General features: G+C 34.1%; 1 protein-coding gene across 5 annotated transcripts in view; it reads left to right on the top strand.

The window, feature by feature from the left end:
- Positions 1-14,122, top strand: part of LOC114002819 (cadherin-10) — a 96,381-nt gene that overhangs the window by 75,857 nt on the left and 6,402 nt on the right. For all 5 annotated transcript variants that reach the window (XM_027749118.2, XM_027749113.2, XM_027749112.2 and 2 more), the window contains 4 exons: positions 1,205-1,392; positions 4,170-4,423; positions 7,196-7,332; positions 9,588-9,709. In XM_027749118.2, the coding sequence (XP_027604919.1) occupies positions 1,205-1,392; positions 4,170-4,423; positions 7,196-7,332; positions 9,588-9,709 (701 nt within the window). The remainder of the gene's footprint in view (positions 1-1,204; positions 1,393-4,169; positions 4,424-7,195; positions 7,333-9,587; positions 9,710-14,122) is intronic.

Here is a 14,122-nt window from a genome sequence, read left to right as displayed (position 1 = left end):
TATGGACTTTTCTGTACTGTTTATTTATGACAATGTATATGTGTCCTGCTTTTTGGGTAGGCTGTTCAGTTTTTTCCTGTTGCAGTTGCTGGCCTTTGCCACTTCCACTTTTATTGTTATTGTCAACTAAACTATATTTCTAACTCACTCAATTTAGTTCCTAAGTAGAACAACAAATCTTGGAAAACTTAACTAAGGCCATAGAAGAAAATGTTTTTCAATAGAGATTTGATGACTTCACTTTCATCTTTGAAATGACAACCGTATCTGCATTAATTTTAAAATCTTTTTCTGAGGATTCATCATAGTGCATTATGTCCCCCACGTGTTTTTATAACATGTGTTCTGACAGATGGGACCAAATATCTCAAATCTTATTTACAGTTTTCACACTAAGCCTAGGACATAGAATACTAAAATATATGGTAAGATGTTTATTTCAATTTACTGCAGCACATCTGAATGATGACAGTTTTATTCCTATGTGTTTTATCAGCTGTATGGTACCAAAATAAAGGGATACAACTGAGCTAAGAAAAGTAGCAAAACCCTAAAATTGCAATGTTCATAAGCCCATTTAAATATGAATTAACTGCTTTAACAAGTATAGGCACACCTGCTTGTGGATTTTCAAAAGTCTACCCCCGCATTAATATATTACTCAAATTTATTTAGTATGATATCTATCTAATTTTGAAAGCTGAAATGTCAGTCTGTTGCTTAGAATTGACCAGCGAAGTCAAGGAATTTTGTTCTTTGTATTGCTTCCAAAATAAAATAGATGTAAAATGTATCCCAAAGATTAGATATTAAAGGGTAAAAAGTAGAGTGAAAGCTGGCAAGAACACAAAGCAGTCTTTCCACATGATGTTTCAGGAATGAAAGAAAAAGAAGGGCAAGAGAAGTACAGACAGTTGATTCTTTGAGATAGAATAGAGGTCCTTCTCAAGCCTATTTTTCTATGATTTTTTTTTTTCTACGAATTTTTTTTTTTCTACAATTTTGTTTGCAGTCTTCTATCTAAAGCTTTCCTTTGCATAGTTCTCTGCCTCAAATTTTGCTCCTCTGCTCGGTATTAAATGGTAAGGTCTCTAGAATAAAAGATACACAAAAATATGTTATCAGCTACTGTGTGGCACGATGCTACTTAATGCATGTCTACTGGCTTGTGGGTGTCCTGAGTGGCTCTTTGTCTCTTTGACAGGTACCATCCACCTCCGTGTTCCTGAGTCTTCCCCAGTTGGGACAGCCATTGGCAGTGTTAAAGCCACAGATGCAGACACTGGAAAAAATGCAGAAGTAGAGTACAGAATTATAGATGGCGATGGGACTGACATGTTTGATATTGTGACACAGAAGGACACACAGGAAGGCATCATAACTGTGCGAAAGGTGTCTATTAACAGCATTCACTAAATGATTTTTGTGTTAATATTATATCACAAATACTCATTGCTTAGATCATGAGATGAAGTGCTAACTGCTTAACATTTGCAAGCATCCTCAATCACTGACTGAAAGGCACTATTTCCTTTTAAGGTGAACTGGAAATAAAAGTCGGTAACTATAGCTGAGATGCAGCATAGGTGTAAAGCATTGTTGCCAGCAAAGTATGAAAAAAGGGACCAGACTCACTAATTATCTCTGTGTTTTTAAACGCAGACTTCTTTCATATTCATGTAACCTATTTTGTTCAGCAAGCGATCAGCAGTTCACTCACTACTTGGAGACATAGGTTTTCCTTATCTGTGAGATTCTCATCTCCTTGTGTGACCAGTGTACGCCAGAACACACTCATGAAAGTTGAGTTGCAAGTTCAAGTTCCTGTTTCCAGCATATCAGATGGTTACCACAGGAGCAGTGTGTACATAATGACGGTGTTCTTGCTTCAGAGCTAGCTTTAGTTGTGCCCTCTGTCTTGCATTGTCAGGACACTTTCAGATGCTTATCTTCTAAGTGCTTATCTCACAGTTAGAAATGCCGCTCTCCTGCTCCTCAACAAATTCTTTTCCAGAAGTCTCTTGGTCCTTGTCTTTGGGCTTTTGAGATGTGTTTCTAAAGAGTTCAGGCATCATTTCTATCATAAAGCACTGTTTATATTAGCTTTTCAAACAAATCTCCTTAAGCATAAAATAATGAATTAAACAGTGATATAAAATATATCTCCACATCTCTTGATGATGGCAACCAAGGAAAAGATAAGTTCTGCAAAGATAAGAGAGTGTTACTCTTCAATCTCTATATTCTTCTGTGTTCATAGTCACTGTAGTAGTTTACCTGGGAAAGAATGACCAAACAAAGTTTGGGGTCTACTATTATACTGAACTAATAGAATCTTGAAAAAACAGTCCAGTAGCTGAATCAAGCATAAAAAAAATTGTGGTATAATACAGCAGTTCCAAAAATGTCACTATGAAATACTGATAAACAAGATCTGATTTTGTCATTAACAGTCTGACAGAATATGGATTTTTCAGGATGCTTTCTCCTATTGATGAATAAGTAGTTTATTGAATACCATAGACAACAACATTAACTAGCAAGGGAGAAGATGAGAATGCTGAGTTCATTGATTTAGTAAAATATTCTGGGATTTTATTATTATTATTTATCCCCATTGATTGTAATTTCTCTTTTTAGTGGTGAATAACTACAAATAGCTGGTGTTCCTTTACTGAGCCCTTAAGTTATTAAGTCTGATTTTAACATCTGCTGTAAAAGAACTTTTTCTATACAATTTTTTCTACACAAGTTCTCACGGACAAAATAATTGATTTGCCACAATTTCATATATTTGGGCAACAGTTTGGTTCATTACTGTTAACAGGTTGGAATACCTGTTTAATCCACAGGTTTCATATTCATGTTTTGCAGTGTAGGTGGAAGAGATGTCCAAATTGGATGTTGTAGTAGCAAGTTTACGTATTCATTGTGCACATTCTGGCAAATTAAGCCAGCTAACTAGAATAAGGCAGGACTAGCATTTTTTCTTTGCTTCTAGGCTTGAAGCCATCATCCCTTAACAGCAGCATGCTGCACTTTATAAACACACCAATAGTCTCAGATCTAGGTTAAATAGTAACATTGTGTTGCATTTTTCAACTGTATTCAGATATTCTACCATCTGCTCTAACCACTTTTTAAAAATAAATCTGGGGCAGTGAAGAAACTCATTCTTTCACTGGACTGCATCTTTCTGCTCTTGAATAGTGTATTTAAATGTATAATCTGTCACTTTGCATCTTTTGTGAACATTAATTAGTATTTAAAAGCAGTTAGGAAGAAGAAAAATAAGTCTTCAACCACCCATTTTGATGAATGAAAACCACTAGTTCTATATTTCTCTGAGATTTTGTGAGAGTTAATGAAGTCTTCTTTGTGTCAGAAAGGTAAATTCTCATCTTGCTCATTTCCTCAGAATCATTAATGAGCTAACATTTTTCATCTATGACAGCTAGAAAAATTTAAAGGAATAGAATTCTTTTCTATCCAAAGTGATTTCTAATTATAACCCTGAGCCTTTCCTCCTTCCATTTTAAAAAGGAACTGCTGACAAAAATGTCAACTCTATTTTGCAAAAAACTCTGATGTTGGATTCATTAAATTAAATGAAAAGGAACAAGATTAAGCTCTTACTGTTTCTCTAGATATAGAGAGCTTTGACACACACACCTTCCTTAAAAGACATCTGAAACATTCCTGATATTTAAGACCAGCTACGTAGGTTTGACAATAAGAATACTCTGGCCATTTTAATTATCCAAGAATTTACAGTATTTCTTGAGAAATATTAATGTTAAGTACCTTGTTCTGAACTGTTACTATTTCCACTCTGTATTTCAAGTATTTTAAATGCTGTGATTTTTTCAAACCCATGTTCTTGTGAAACAGCTGCAAAGCTCCCTAAATAATTGGTTTATTTGCACTGAAAATCTTTTTGTCATTGATGCTGAGATAATTTAACTAATGTTTAGGAAGAGACACTTCCTATAAAAACCATGGAAATTTCTTACTACACAAAGTAATTCCTGTGGTGGGGAAAATTTGAATTGTGTTGGTGTTCCCACAATGCAGGGCAGTATCTGATTAGGCTTGAGTCCTCTTCAGTTTCCATTATCTGTCAATATATAAATGTAATTTAATAAGCTTTGTCACAATTTTTATTTTAGCCACTGGATTATGAGACAAGACGACTTTATACTTTGAAAGTAGAAGCTGAGAATACCCATGTGGATCCACGCTTCTATTATCTTGGGCCTTTCAAAGATACAGCTATTGTGAAAATCTCTGTAGAAGATGTAGATGAACCTCCCATTTTCAGCAGATCTTCTTACCTTTTTGAGGTGCATGAAGATATTGAGCTAGGGACAATAATAGGAACGGTAATGGCAAGGGATCCTGATTCAGCCTCAAGTCCGATAAGGTAATACTTCAGATTCTGTAAATCCATTATGTGATAAAGAAATTAAGATAAATAGTAATACAGCTTGAATTTTCATGTACACATTATTCACAAGAATAAGGCGGTAGTGTTTTTTGTTATTTATTAGTGTCCCGTAGATAGACAGAACTGAGAACTATGTTAATCTGTTAACCTCCAAACACATTGGGGAACAGCCATTCACTTACACACAAAGTATGTAATAAACTATATTTGGGGGGAGGAGAGAATATTAGTTTATTTTTCTATAATGCTTAAGCTTTAAGAAAAATGTAAGACAATGCTTTCCAAGGATATATGCTGTCTGAAATACCAAAAAAAGTACCAAATTTACATTGTGATAAAAAAATCTTATTTACTGACTTTATAGTCAATTGCCACATATTTCTTCATAAGGCCCAGGAGGATTAGAAAGTGAAAATGAATCTTATTTTCTCCTATGGCAATTCATGTGTATGGAAAAGATAAGACATAACAGTACACCTCTAAAATTTGAGAATATATAAATAACTTAACGCTGCAACTTTATCTACTCTAATTACATGAGACAACTGCCAGTTTCAGTAATTATACTATCTTAATTGCGACTGAAAAAGAACAAACTTGGAGCTTTTGCTCATTTTGTATCTGACGCAACTTGAAGAACTGTTGTAGGCATTTCCCTCACCACTATTATTTACAGAGACTAGTAAGCTAAAGATTATTTTATATATTTTTTTATGTCCTTTTGATTTTTAATTTAGAAGAATAAGGTGGAGAAAACCAATAGTTACAAGAGCAAAGAAATTTGTAAAAAGTTGAAAGGGACCACTGAACCTAGATTTAGTTCTCTTGAAGAAAAAAATTAAAGATATGTGCAATATTGTTATTCATAGTACAGTAATTTCAGATTTCATTTAATGTTATCTATTTGAAAACAAGAACTTAAAACAATTCGAATGGCATTTGTTTTGTTCCTCAATTTTCAAAGCAACCTTGTATTTTCATTCAAACAATAACTACCTAGGATAAGTTTTTACAAGCTTTTATTTCTTACCAGATCAATACCAAATACAAAGTACAATATGTTTATTACAGAAGTTAACAGCTAACATTTACACTAATGTAGTCTGAAGGCTGGCATATGTTGAAATTAGAGCAGTTTCTGTAATGCTTTAACACTGTTATTTAAAAAAAAAAAACATAGATTCAGGATGAGGCATTGATTCAGGTTTTGGAGTTTTTTTCTGTTTAACTGTTTTTAAAAATACTAATTTCTCTTTATTAAAACTACATGTAATTTAGACTTCCTGTAAATTGAGTGCAAATAGCTTTCTGTTGCACTAATTTCTATTTCTGTTCAATGAATATGAAGGTATTTTCTGGAAATAATAATTTTGGTACCATTTGGAAGCCATTAGAAGTAATATGATGGGGTAAAAATATGTGCTTATCTCATGTTTTAATGAAGCAATGTAGAAAAGATCTTCTTAGCTAGAGAAGTGATTATTGCCTGTTGAAAAACTGTTAGGTAGAGTGCTGATGATATAATTTCTTGTCTTCAATAAAACTAATACCATGGATGAAGTAAAATGAAATGCTTATCATATAAACCAAATAGTCTTAAGTATAATTTCTCTACAAAATAGCAGATTTCTATTTCATTCTAACTGAGAGTTATTATAGTGAGCTAACAGTAAAAAAAAATAGTTTGAGCAAGTCTTTATTGCACTTTCAGAAGTCTTCTTTGACTGTTCTAATTTTCTTTTGTTTTGTTTCTGTATTCATTTTGGTGTTGACTTGTTTGTTGAAGTTTCATTTGTTTGTTTTACATATTTACTTCTATTGTGTCTGGTAGATTGAGCAAACAATAGCCACCAAAACTGTATAAATATTATTTTCATATCACAACATTTTTTTTATTTGACTCAATTTATTTAAGTACTGTAAGTGAAACCAGATACACTTGATGAACTGTTTAGATCACTCATAAAATTTTATAGAAACATGAACAACTGTTTCTATCGCACCGTACAAATGTGCTAGCTAACTTTTTTAAAAATTTGGCCCTATTCTGCCACATACACTGATAAATGCTCTGTATTTGGCAAAATCCTACATTAAATTCCACATCAAAGGTTCAATCCTAATTGAAAACAGTGTTAAATATTAGGAAAAAAAAATGGGGAAAAGAGCAATTTTCTGATACTAGTTTGACACCATCATATTATGTTAGGAGTTGTTTTGCCTGCAGAAGTATAACTTCAGCAATATAAAAGGCCCTTTAACGTCTCTTCATGAAAGTTCTGCAAACAGATTTTTTTAACTTGATCTTTAGTGAATTATTTTATCCTGAAGTGTAGAAGCTAAGCTCATCGCAATACTTCTGAAAAGCTCATGAATTACTGTCAGTCTTGGTCTGAAAAAAACAGTATATCAAAGACAACTTTCCTTTCAAGATAAAAAAATTCTTTAATTATTATTTTGAAATTCGGATTTTTTATGATTTTCATATAGGTCTGTAAAAGCTCTTATTATCAAATATTACACTACTGAATCATATTTTTGAAATTCTTCCAATTTTCATTCCTTATTCTGTGAAGCTAACATTCAGAATTTTCAGAAGTGTTTATAGAAACTAAATATATGCCATTTCAAAACTAACCTTTGTAATGGGACATATAGAATGTAAAATCTATTTTGACTTGTGAAATATATGCTTTCTTCCATTTTCTATAATTTTGACAATACTTTTTATTTCTTTATCATATATAGGTTTTCCCTGGATCGTCACACTGACCTTGACAGGATATTTAACATTCATTCTGGAAACGGGTCCATCTATACTTCTAAGCCACTTGATCGTGAAATATCACAATGGCACAATCTTAGTGTTATAGCATCTGAGATCAGTAAGCCAATTTGGTTTTTCTTTTTCCTTTCAGTTTTCCTTAGCTTGTAGAGTTACACCTGTGACTTTGTGAGTAAAAAAACCTCCCTTCCTTACTCCCCGCCCCTTTCTACTAGATATTCTGGAAATCAAGCTGTGGGAAGTTAACAATGGCTGTTTCCTCACTGCTTTTTTCTTCACCTGCTTCCATCACTCACCTCTAATGTCCAAGTTATTTCTCAAATGTACCAAATTAAATAATGTCACTGGACTAATTCTGGTTTTTTCCTTTTCTTGGAGGACTGTAACATGATTTTGCTTTTAAAATACCAGAGTTTAGAATGGTAGTCTATGTTTTTGTCTCTATTGTTTTCTTCATTTCCTTAAAAATACTTTCATTATTTCTTCCTATGGTATCTACACCTACAGCTCTTGGAATCAATATATCTTACAAGTTCTGTTCAATTGGATCCTAAACTGTAGCATTTCTTGGACTATTTAAATCATCTCTCTGTAGATATTTTCATGTCAACAGCACAAAGAGAAAAGCAGAGGTCCTCCTAAGCCTGCTACGTTATTGAGATTAGGTCTATTCAATGGACAGAATATTTTCTAAGGGACAAAGTTCTGATCTTTGAAATCAGCTACTACTAAGAATCACTTGTTTTCAAAGTCACTTATTTTTTAAGATTAGCTCTAAATCAGTCAAAAAAAAAAAAAAAGTAAACACTGATCAGCAGTGAAACATGACTGGCAAGAGCTACACTGTAGAGAACTAAATGGAACATTGTGCCCTGTCGATTAAACACTCTGTAAAAAAAAAACAAAAAAACAAAACAAAAAAACAAACAAGCGTAATTTTTTTTTAAAGTCTATCTTTTTCTTGCTATGCATTGGCCTGAGCTTGCAATCCTTCAGAGTGCTGTCAAATGTTGTGCAAATACTTTTCAGATTTATATATTGCAAAAACTTTGCCTCCTTATATAATTATATCTCAGTGCTCAACTCATTTCTTTGTCATGAAACTTACAGCAAATTTACATTCTGGACATATTACATTCTAGGAGTAGCTAGCATTCTCCAAAGAGGTGTGTTAGTTTTGGAGAAAGAAGTTAAGGAAGAGATTTAGGTCTTTAAATCTTTAAAAATTTTACCCATTACAAAATGGGAAAACAGTGTTAAGATTAAAAATTATTTGAAAAGTTAATACAAACATGCAAAAGGCTATGAAAAACTCTGTCATAAACTTGGCATTTTAAACAATTCAGGATGTCAAAAAGATCCTCATCATACCCTTTAGCAAAGGTCTTATTGATAACAAGGGAATAAAATTCCAGGTGCTCCTAAATGTTTACTGTTTTATTTGAATAAAAGAGGGAAGGGGGTAAATCAGTAATTTGGGATTATCTCTCACTGTTGTTAGTTATGCCATTCCATTAATGTTGCAAAATCATATAGTATTTAGCTACCATCCAGCAGAATTCCTAGAAATGGCTGCACTATTTTACATCCAGGCATTATTTCTTATTCTTCGTATGGCAAGTGAGAACAGGGACACTTGTATTCCTGACCTAACCCATAGTAATAAAAGAGCACTCTAAATAATAATAGAGTTTTGGCATTTGGCAAGGGGGAGGTTACTATTCTTAAGCTGATGTCTGAAAATCTACCTTCATATTTTTTAAGGACATTTAAACATATAAACTCTTATTTAAACAAATTCTGTAGCAGATTCTCTTGGGGGGTTAATTTCATCTGTTTTGTTGGAATTTCTTTAGGCACAAGAGAGGAAAGTAAGGCTTGAAAGATGTTCAAAATATATATGCATGTCATCAACTAAATTAACTATATCCCAGCGAAACCCAACATAATGCATAAAGTCAATAATATCTTCTCTCCGTAAAATAAACCAGAACACAAATAATTTTAAAATTAAAGATAAAAACCTTACAAAACCTTAAGCCCACCAAATAATCAAATTTGTTATGATAGTAGTGGCATACTTTAATATACTGAATTTAAATAGATTAATATTTGCAGCCCCTATCTTCATGTAAAATCTTAATTGCTTACTAGATACTAATACTTTATTTACTCTAAACAAAAAATTTCCTTATTTTTCAGAAGGCCTGATTCTTACATGTTACCAGTTTGTATGCTAAATATTGACCAGATTCAAACCCAATCTTGCAAGAATAATGTTCAAGAAATTTAGAAGAAAACAGAAAATTCCTAGGAAGAAAATAATCTCATTTTTTTTCTCTCTTCTGCTGTCAGACAACCCCAAAGATACTACTCGTGTTCCTGTCTATGTAAGAATTTTGGATGTTAATGACAATGCTCCACAGTTTGCTGTATTCTACGATACTTTTGTATGTGAAAATGCAAGAGCTGGACAGGTATGCCTCTGATAAACACTACCTACTATCCAGTTTTGCTACAGCATGCAACTGTAGATCATTCTTGCCTGTTGCTCGGGAAAAAACATATCTGAAATAGTTTTTGAAATGTTGAAAATGAAAGCAAAGTAGTTCTGTAGGTGAGGCTTAGAGTGAAATCTCAATATATTACAACAGCATCAGTTTGCGAATTACCGCTTTTCTTTACCTAACCTTGTACTACTGTTAAATCCTGACTAGATGTGTCCAAGAGACATGGTCATAATTTGCTTTGGCATAAATTTCATAAAGTAAAGTGCTTTATGTAACTACTAAAAAGTTTGATCTATATTTTCAATAACTCTCAAATAGCAAAATTCAGATATATTTCAATCCACACTGATGGTGATTATAAACAATTACATCTGCTACACTTTTTTTCTTTTTTTAATTGTTAGATTTATCTTTCATTATCATACCAAAAACTTCTGAAAAAGAAAAGAAAAAACAACCATACATTTTTAAACTGGTAACATAATATTTTGGTTTGCCTCTTAGAGACTGCACAATGTGTACTTCGATTTAAGTGAAATGACTGTGCTACTTAATATCTAATTCCTAATAGACAGCTGTTTATTAGAACTGTTAAAAAATGTTTTCCTATTACATTAGAACACAATCATCCAATAATAAAGCCTTTAAAATTGTAGCAGTAATAGCTCAGTACAACCCCTTCAGTACCTTTGCATAGAATGTGGGAGAAATGCCAGCTTGTCTTAACTGTTTGAGTCTCACAGGTATGGCATTACAGGTTGTATTACAAATTTCACATTCAGGTTGCCTTTCTTCATTCCAAAGTGACACCAGTTGGAAATAAGAACAAAAGATTTAAGGTCCAAATCTATAATGCATAAAATGTCTAAAGGTACTGAGCAAGGGCAGTTGTCTAGTTTGACAGTTGTAAGAGAATTCAAGCTGTTAGATAAAGGGAAATCAGTGGCTAAAAATGTAGACTTTTTGACAGCTGTAGTTTCTTCTATAAATACTAAAATAATGTTTTAATAATTTTCAATATGACATAAGCGTTAAGAATTGGAAAACAAGAACATTGAATTTTCCTGTTCCAGTTTCACCCAAAAAAATCCTAGGTTAAAAAAAAAAAGTCTAAATGCATTAATCCATAAATTTTACTCACCTGAGGTTCCAGAATTTGTAATATACAGGATACTAATAATGGAGGGTACAGAAAATGTTAGTAGAACAGTTATGTTCCACATAAATGTATGTTGAGGAACTCTGTTTGTTCTCCACTATCTAGATTACTGAAGTCAGTATAATTTAAAAGTAAATAGAAAAGGTATTTCTACATTCCATTGTTTTTCTGTTTACATTCAGAACAGGCTGTCAGTTAAAAAGTTGAATAAAATAACACTAATCATTTATGACTGATAAATGAGAAGCTAAATAAGTGTATGCACCCGCAAATGTTTATTTAAATTGTTATAGAGCTCAATAGTGTCTTTTTATCAGAAAAAAAACCCTGCCAAATTTACTAAAATGATCATTAATATAAACATTTCTTATGAAATCTGAATTGCGAATGATGGCTTAAAGAAAGCAATTCACAGGAAGAGAAAAAATGCAATGCTGGATAACATGAATAATCTATTTGAATGTAATTATATTCTTCTTGTTTACTGGTAGATCATAAATAAGACTTGTTATTTTCAAATTCAGTCTGTCCTGAGAGACTGAATCTAATCAATCCCAACTGAACATGGTTCTCTAAGCTTGATTCCTCCCACATTTATATTATCTTTCTTCCCTTTCAGGTTTCTGTAATTACTTTTGATCCATGATCAAATTTGTATCTTCCATTAGATCACCGAAAATAATGATGCTTCATCAGTCACAAATTTTGTGGTATTCATTTAAATATTTCCTATCTACGAAAGAAAGACATTTTAATCAATATTATAGTTTCCCATTTACTTAATTTATAAAGAAGCCTAAATAATATATATATACATACTTACACATATAGACCCACGCAATATATATAATACCTCTAGATGTGCATGTATATACATGTATATATACGTACATACAAATATATAGCAAGAGAGAAATGTGACTTTGTAGACTGAATGACTCAAAGGGCCTGTGATGTTTTCCTGCTTGCTACTACTGCTGATGTCAGATTGTACCGTGACCTTACAAACAATGTGAATATCCTATCTCAAAAAACTCAAGCAGCACCTCTGGCAGAATGCTATTTTGGTGGTTGCTGTTCTTTCGACCCTCTGAAAATGAGGACAGTCTTAGTGTGATGGCACAAAGAGGACACAGGCATTCATGTGAGCTGTACAAAGCTGACTCAGTAGGAGTTCAGGGAAAGAAAGCAGCGACGTGCTCAGACTGCTGCAACTCCGTAACCAAAGAAGTTCAGCTGTCCTCTGGCCCCAGGTGAGAAGAGCCAGGAGCTGGGCATCTGGACAGATGGAATCCCACTGGTTTTTGTCAGCTCCCAGCTGTCACACGTCTGGCAGCTCAGCAGCCAGCCTCCAAAGATCCTCTAGTGTAAAAGATAAGAAGCAGTGTAGAAAGCAGAAGTCAGTCCTGCTTTAGAGAGATTTTGCATGGAAGCTGAGTATGATTTTTCTATATATTTTTTTTCCCTATGGCAATGATCAGAAGAGATACCCTTCTTCTCTCTTTGCAAATGATCTGCCAAAAGAAAAGAAGGCAGGAGCTGACCTTGGACAGCTTCCAGGTGCCCACCCAGGCACTTCCTCCCTCCTCAACAGTACAGGGGGAGAAAATATGAAAAAGGAAATGGTTTGAGACAGAGACAGACTTAGCAATTTCCATCACTGGTAAAACAGATTCGACTTGGGGAAAATTAATATACTGTCAGTTAAAAATAGGGTAGGGTGGTGAGAAACAAATACAAAAGAAAAGAAACACTTTCCCTTCATCCCACTTTCTTCCCAGGTTCACTTTCACCCCTTCACTACTGACTCATCTACCTTCTCTTCTCTGACACTCCTTCCTCCTCATTCTTTTTCCTGTTCCAGTGTGAGTATTTCTCGTGGATGGCAGTCTTTCAGGATAAATCTCCTGTAGCATGGGGTCACCTCCAGGTCTGCAGGGAAACACCTGTCCCACCGGGATCTCTCCCAGGGCTGCAGGCCCATCCCTGCCAGGGTCTCCCCTCCCCTCCTCTCCTCCTCCCGCTCTGCCCTCGGGGCTCGCAGGGCTGTTTCTCACTCGGTTCCCCTCCCTCAGCCCTGGCTGCCGGGCAGCATTTTGCCCTCCCTTGCCCAGGCTTTCCCCTGGGCTCTCTCCCTCCCACCCATGGGGGCCGCACCAGCAGACTGCCAGCACTGGGGGCACCTGCACCTGACACAACTATATTGTGATGTTTAAATGGGAAATTGCTTACTTTTCTTCCATTTCCCTTTGGCCATTCACCGTCTTCTACTCTGGGTCATTGTAACTCCCCGTGTGTGTATGGGAGGGTTATATACCTAAAATATACCAAACCACATACAGTATTGTGTTAGTAGACCCATACCAACAAGGGTGCCTAGTGGCGTTCTGGTCCTTTGCGTTCTTTTCTGAAGGACTACCTCCATGAACCAGAGGTAGGAGTAGGTAAACAACATGGCTCTCTGCAGCTTTCAAACCCCTCAACAGTAGTGAAGAAAGATGTATTTCCATCTGTTTGGGTCTCCAAGCACAGTTGTTGCAATCTTGCTATTATTAGCCTTCATTTTGCTAAATCTATACGCGCCCACTCTTCACATGTCCCTTTGTTATATAAAGAGGTCTAGCTCATAATGAGTTCTCTTTCAGAGACCTTTTAAAATATGAATGATTTATTCTTTTTTCCTATAACTTAATTCAACAAAGATTATATAAACACACTAGGTTTCTTGAATTAATTCTTTTTATGTTGCTCCTCTTCATATCAACTCATCTGACCCATATAACAATCTTCATCAGGGATGTTTTTTTCACTAAAACCTTGCTTAAACATGGCTTTTGGTATCTTTATATTTTCAGAAATTTCCTTGTTATATTCACTAGGTGTCTTTCTAAAAATGGTTGCAAAACTAAATTCCTTGTGGTTTCATTTTCTATCATTCAATTTTCCCTTCTTATTTTTAGATGTTTTTATAGAACTTTCTTATATCCTTCAATCTTGAAGCCTTTTTTATCTGTGTTTACTGCATCTCCCTCTTTTCTTTTGACATACTACAATTTGTGGTCAATTTACTTGAAATTCTTTTTCCTCTTTCTTTTCCAGGTCCCCTGATTCATTCTTACCATAGTTTTTTCAGTATATTTCCATAGATCTGATATCTTCCAGTGGTTTTACTAGTATCAGAATTTTCCTTTTGCCTTACTTTTTTCAAAAACTCTCAAAGT

The sequence above is a fragment of the Pipra filicauda genome, unplaced genomic scaffold (genome assembly GCF_003945595.2).
Source record: "Pipra filicauda isolate LSUMZ 115617 unplaced genomic scaffold, ASM394559v2 scaffold99_size2403431_pilon, whole genome shotgun sequence".
NCBI classification, from domain to species: Eukaryota; Metazoa; Chordata; class Aves; order Passeriformes; family Pipridae; genus Pipra; species Pipra filicauda.
Note: the sequence above shows the minus strand (reverse complement) of the source record. Positions and strands in the feature narration are given on the sequence as shown.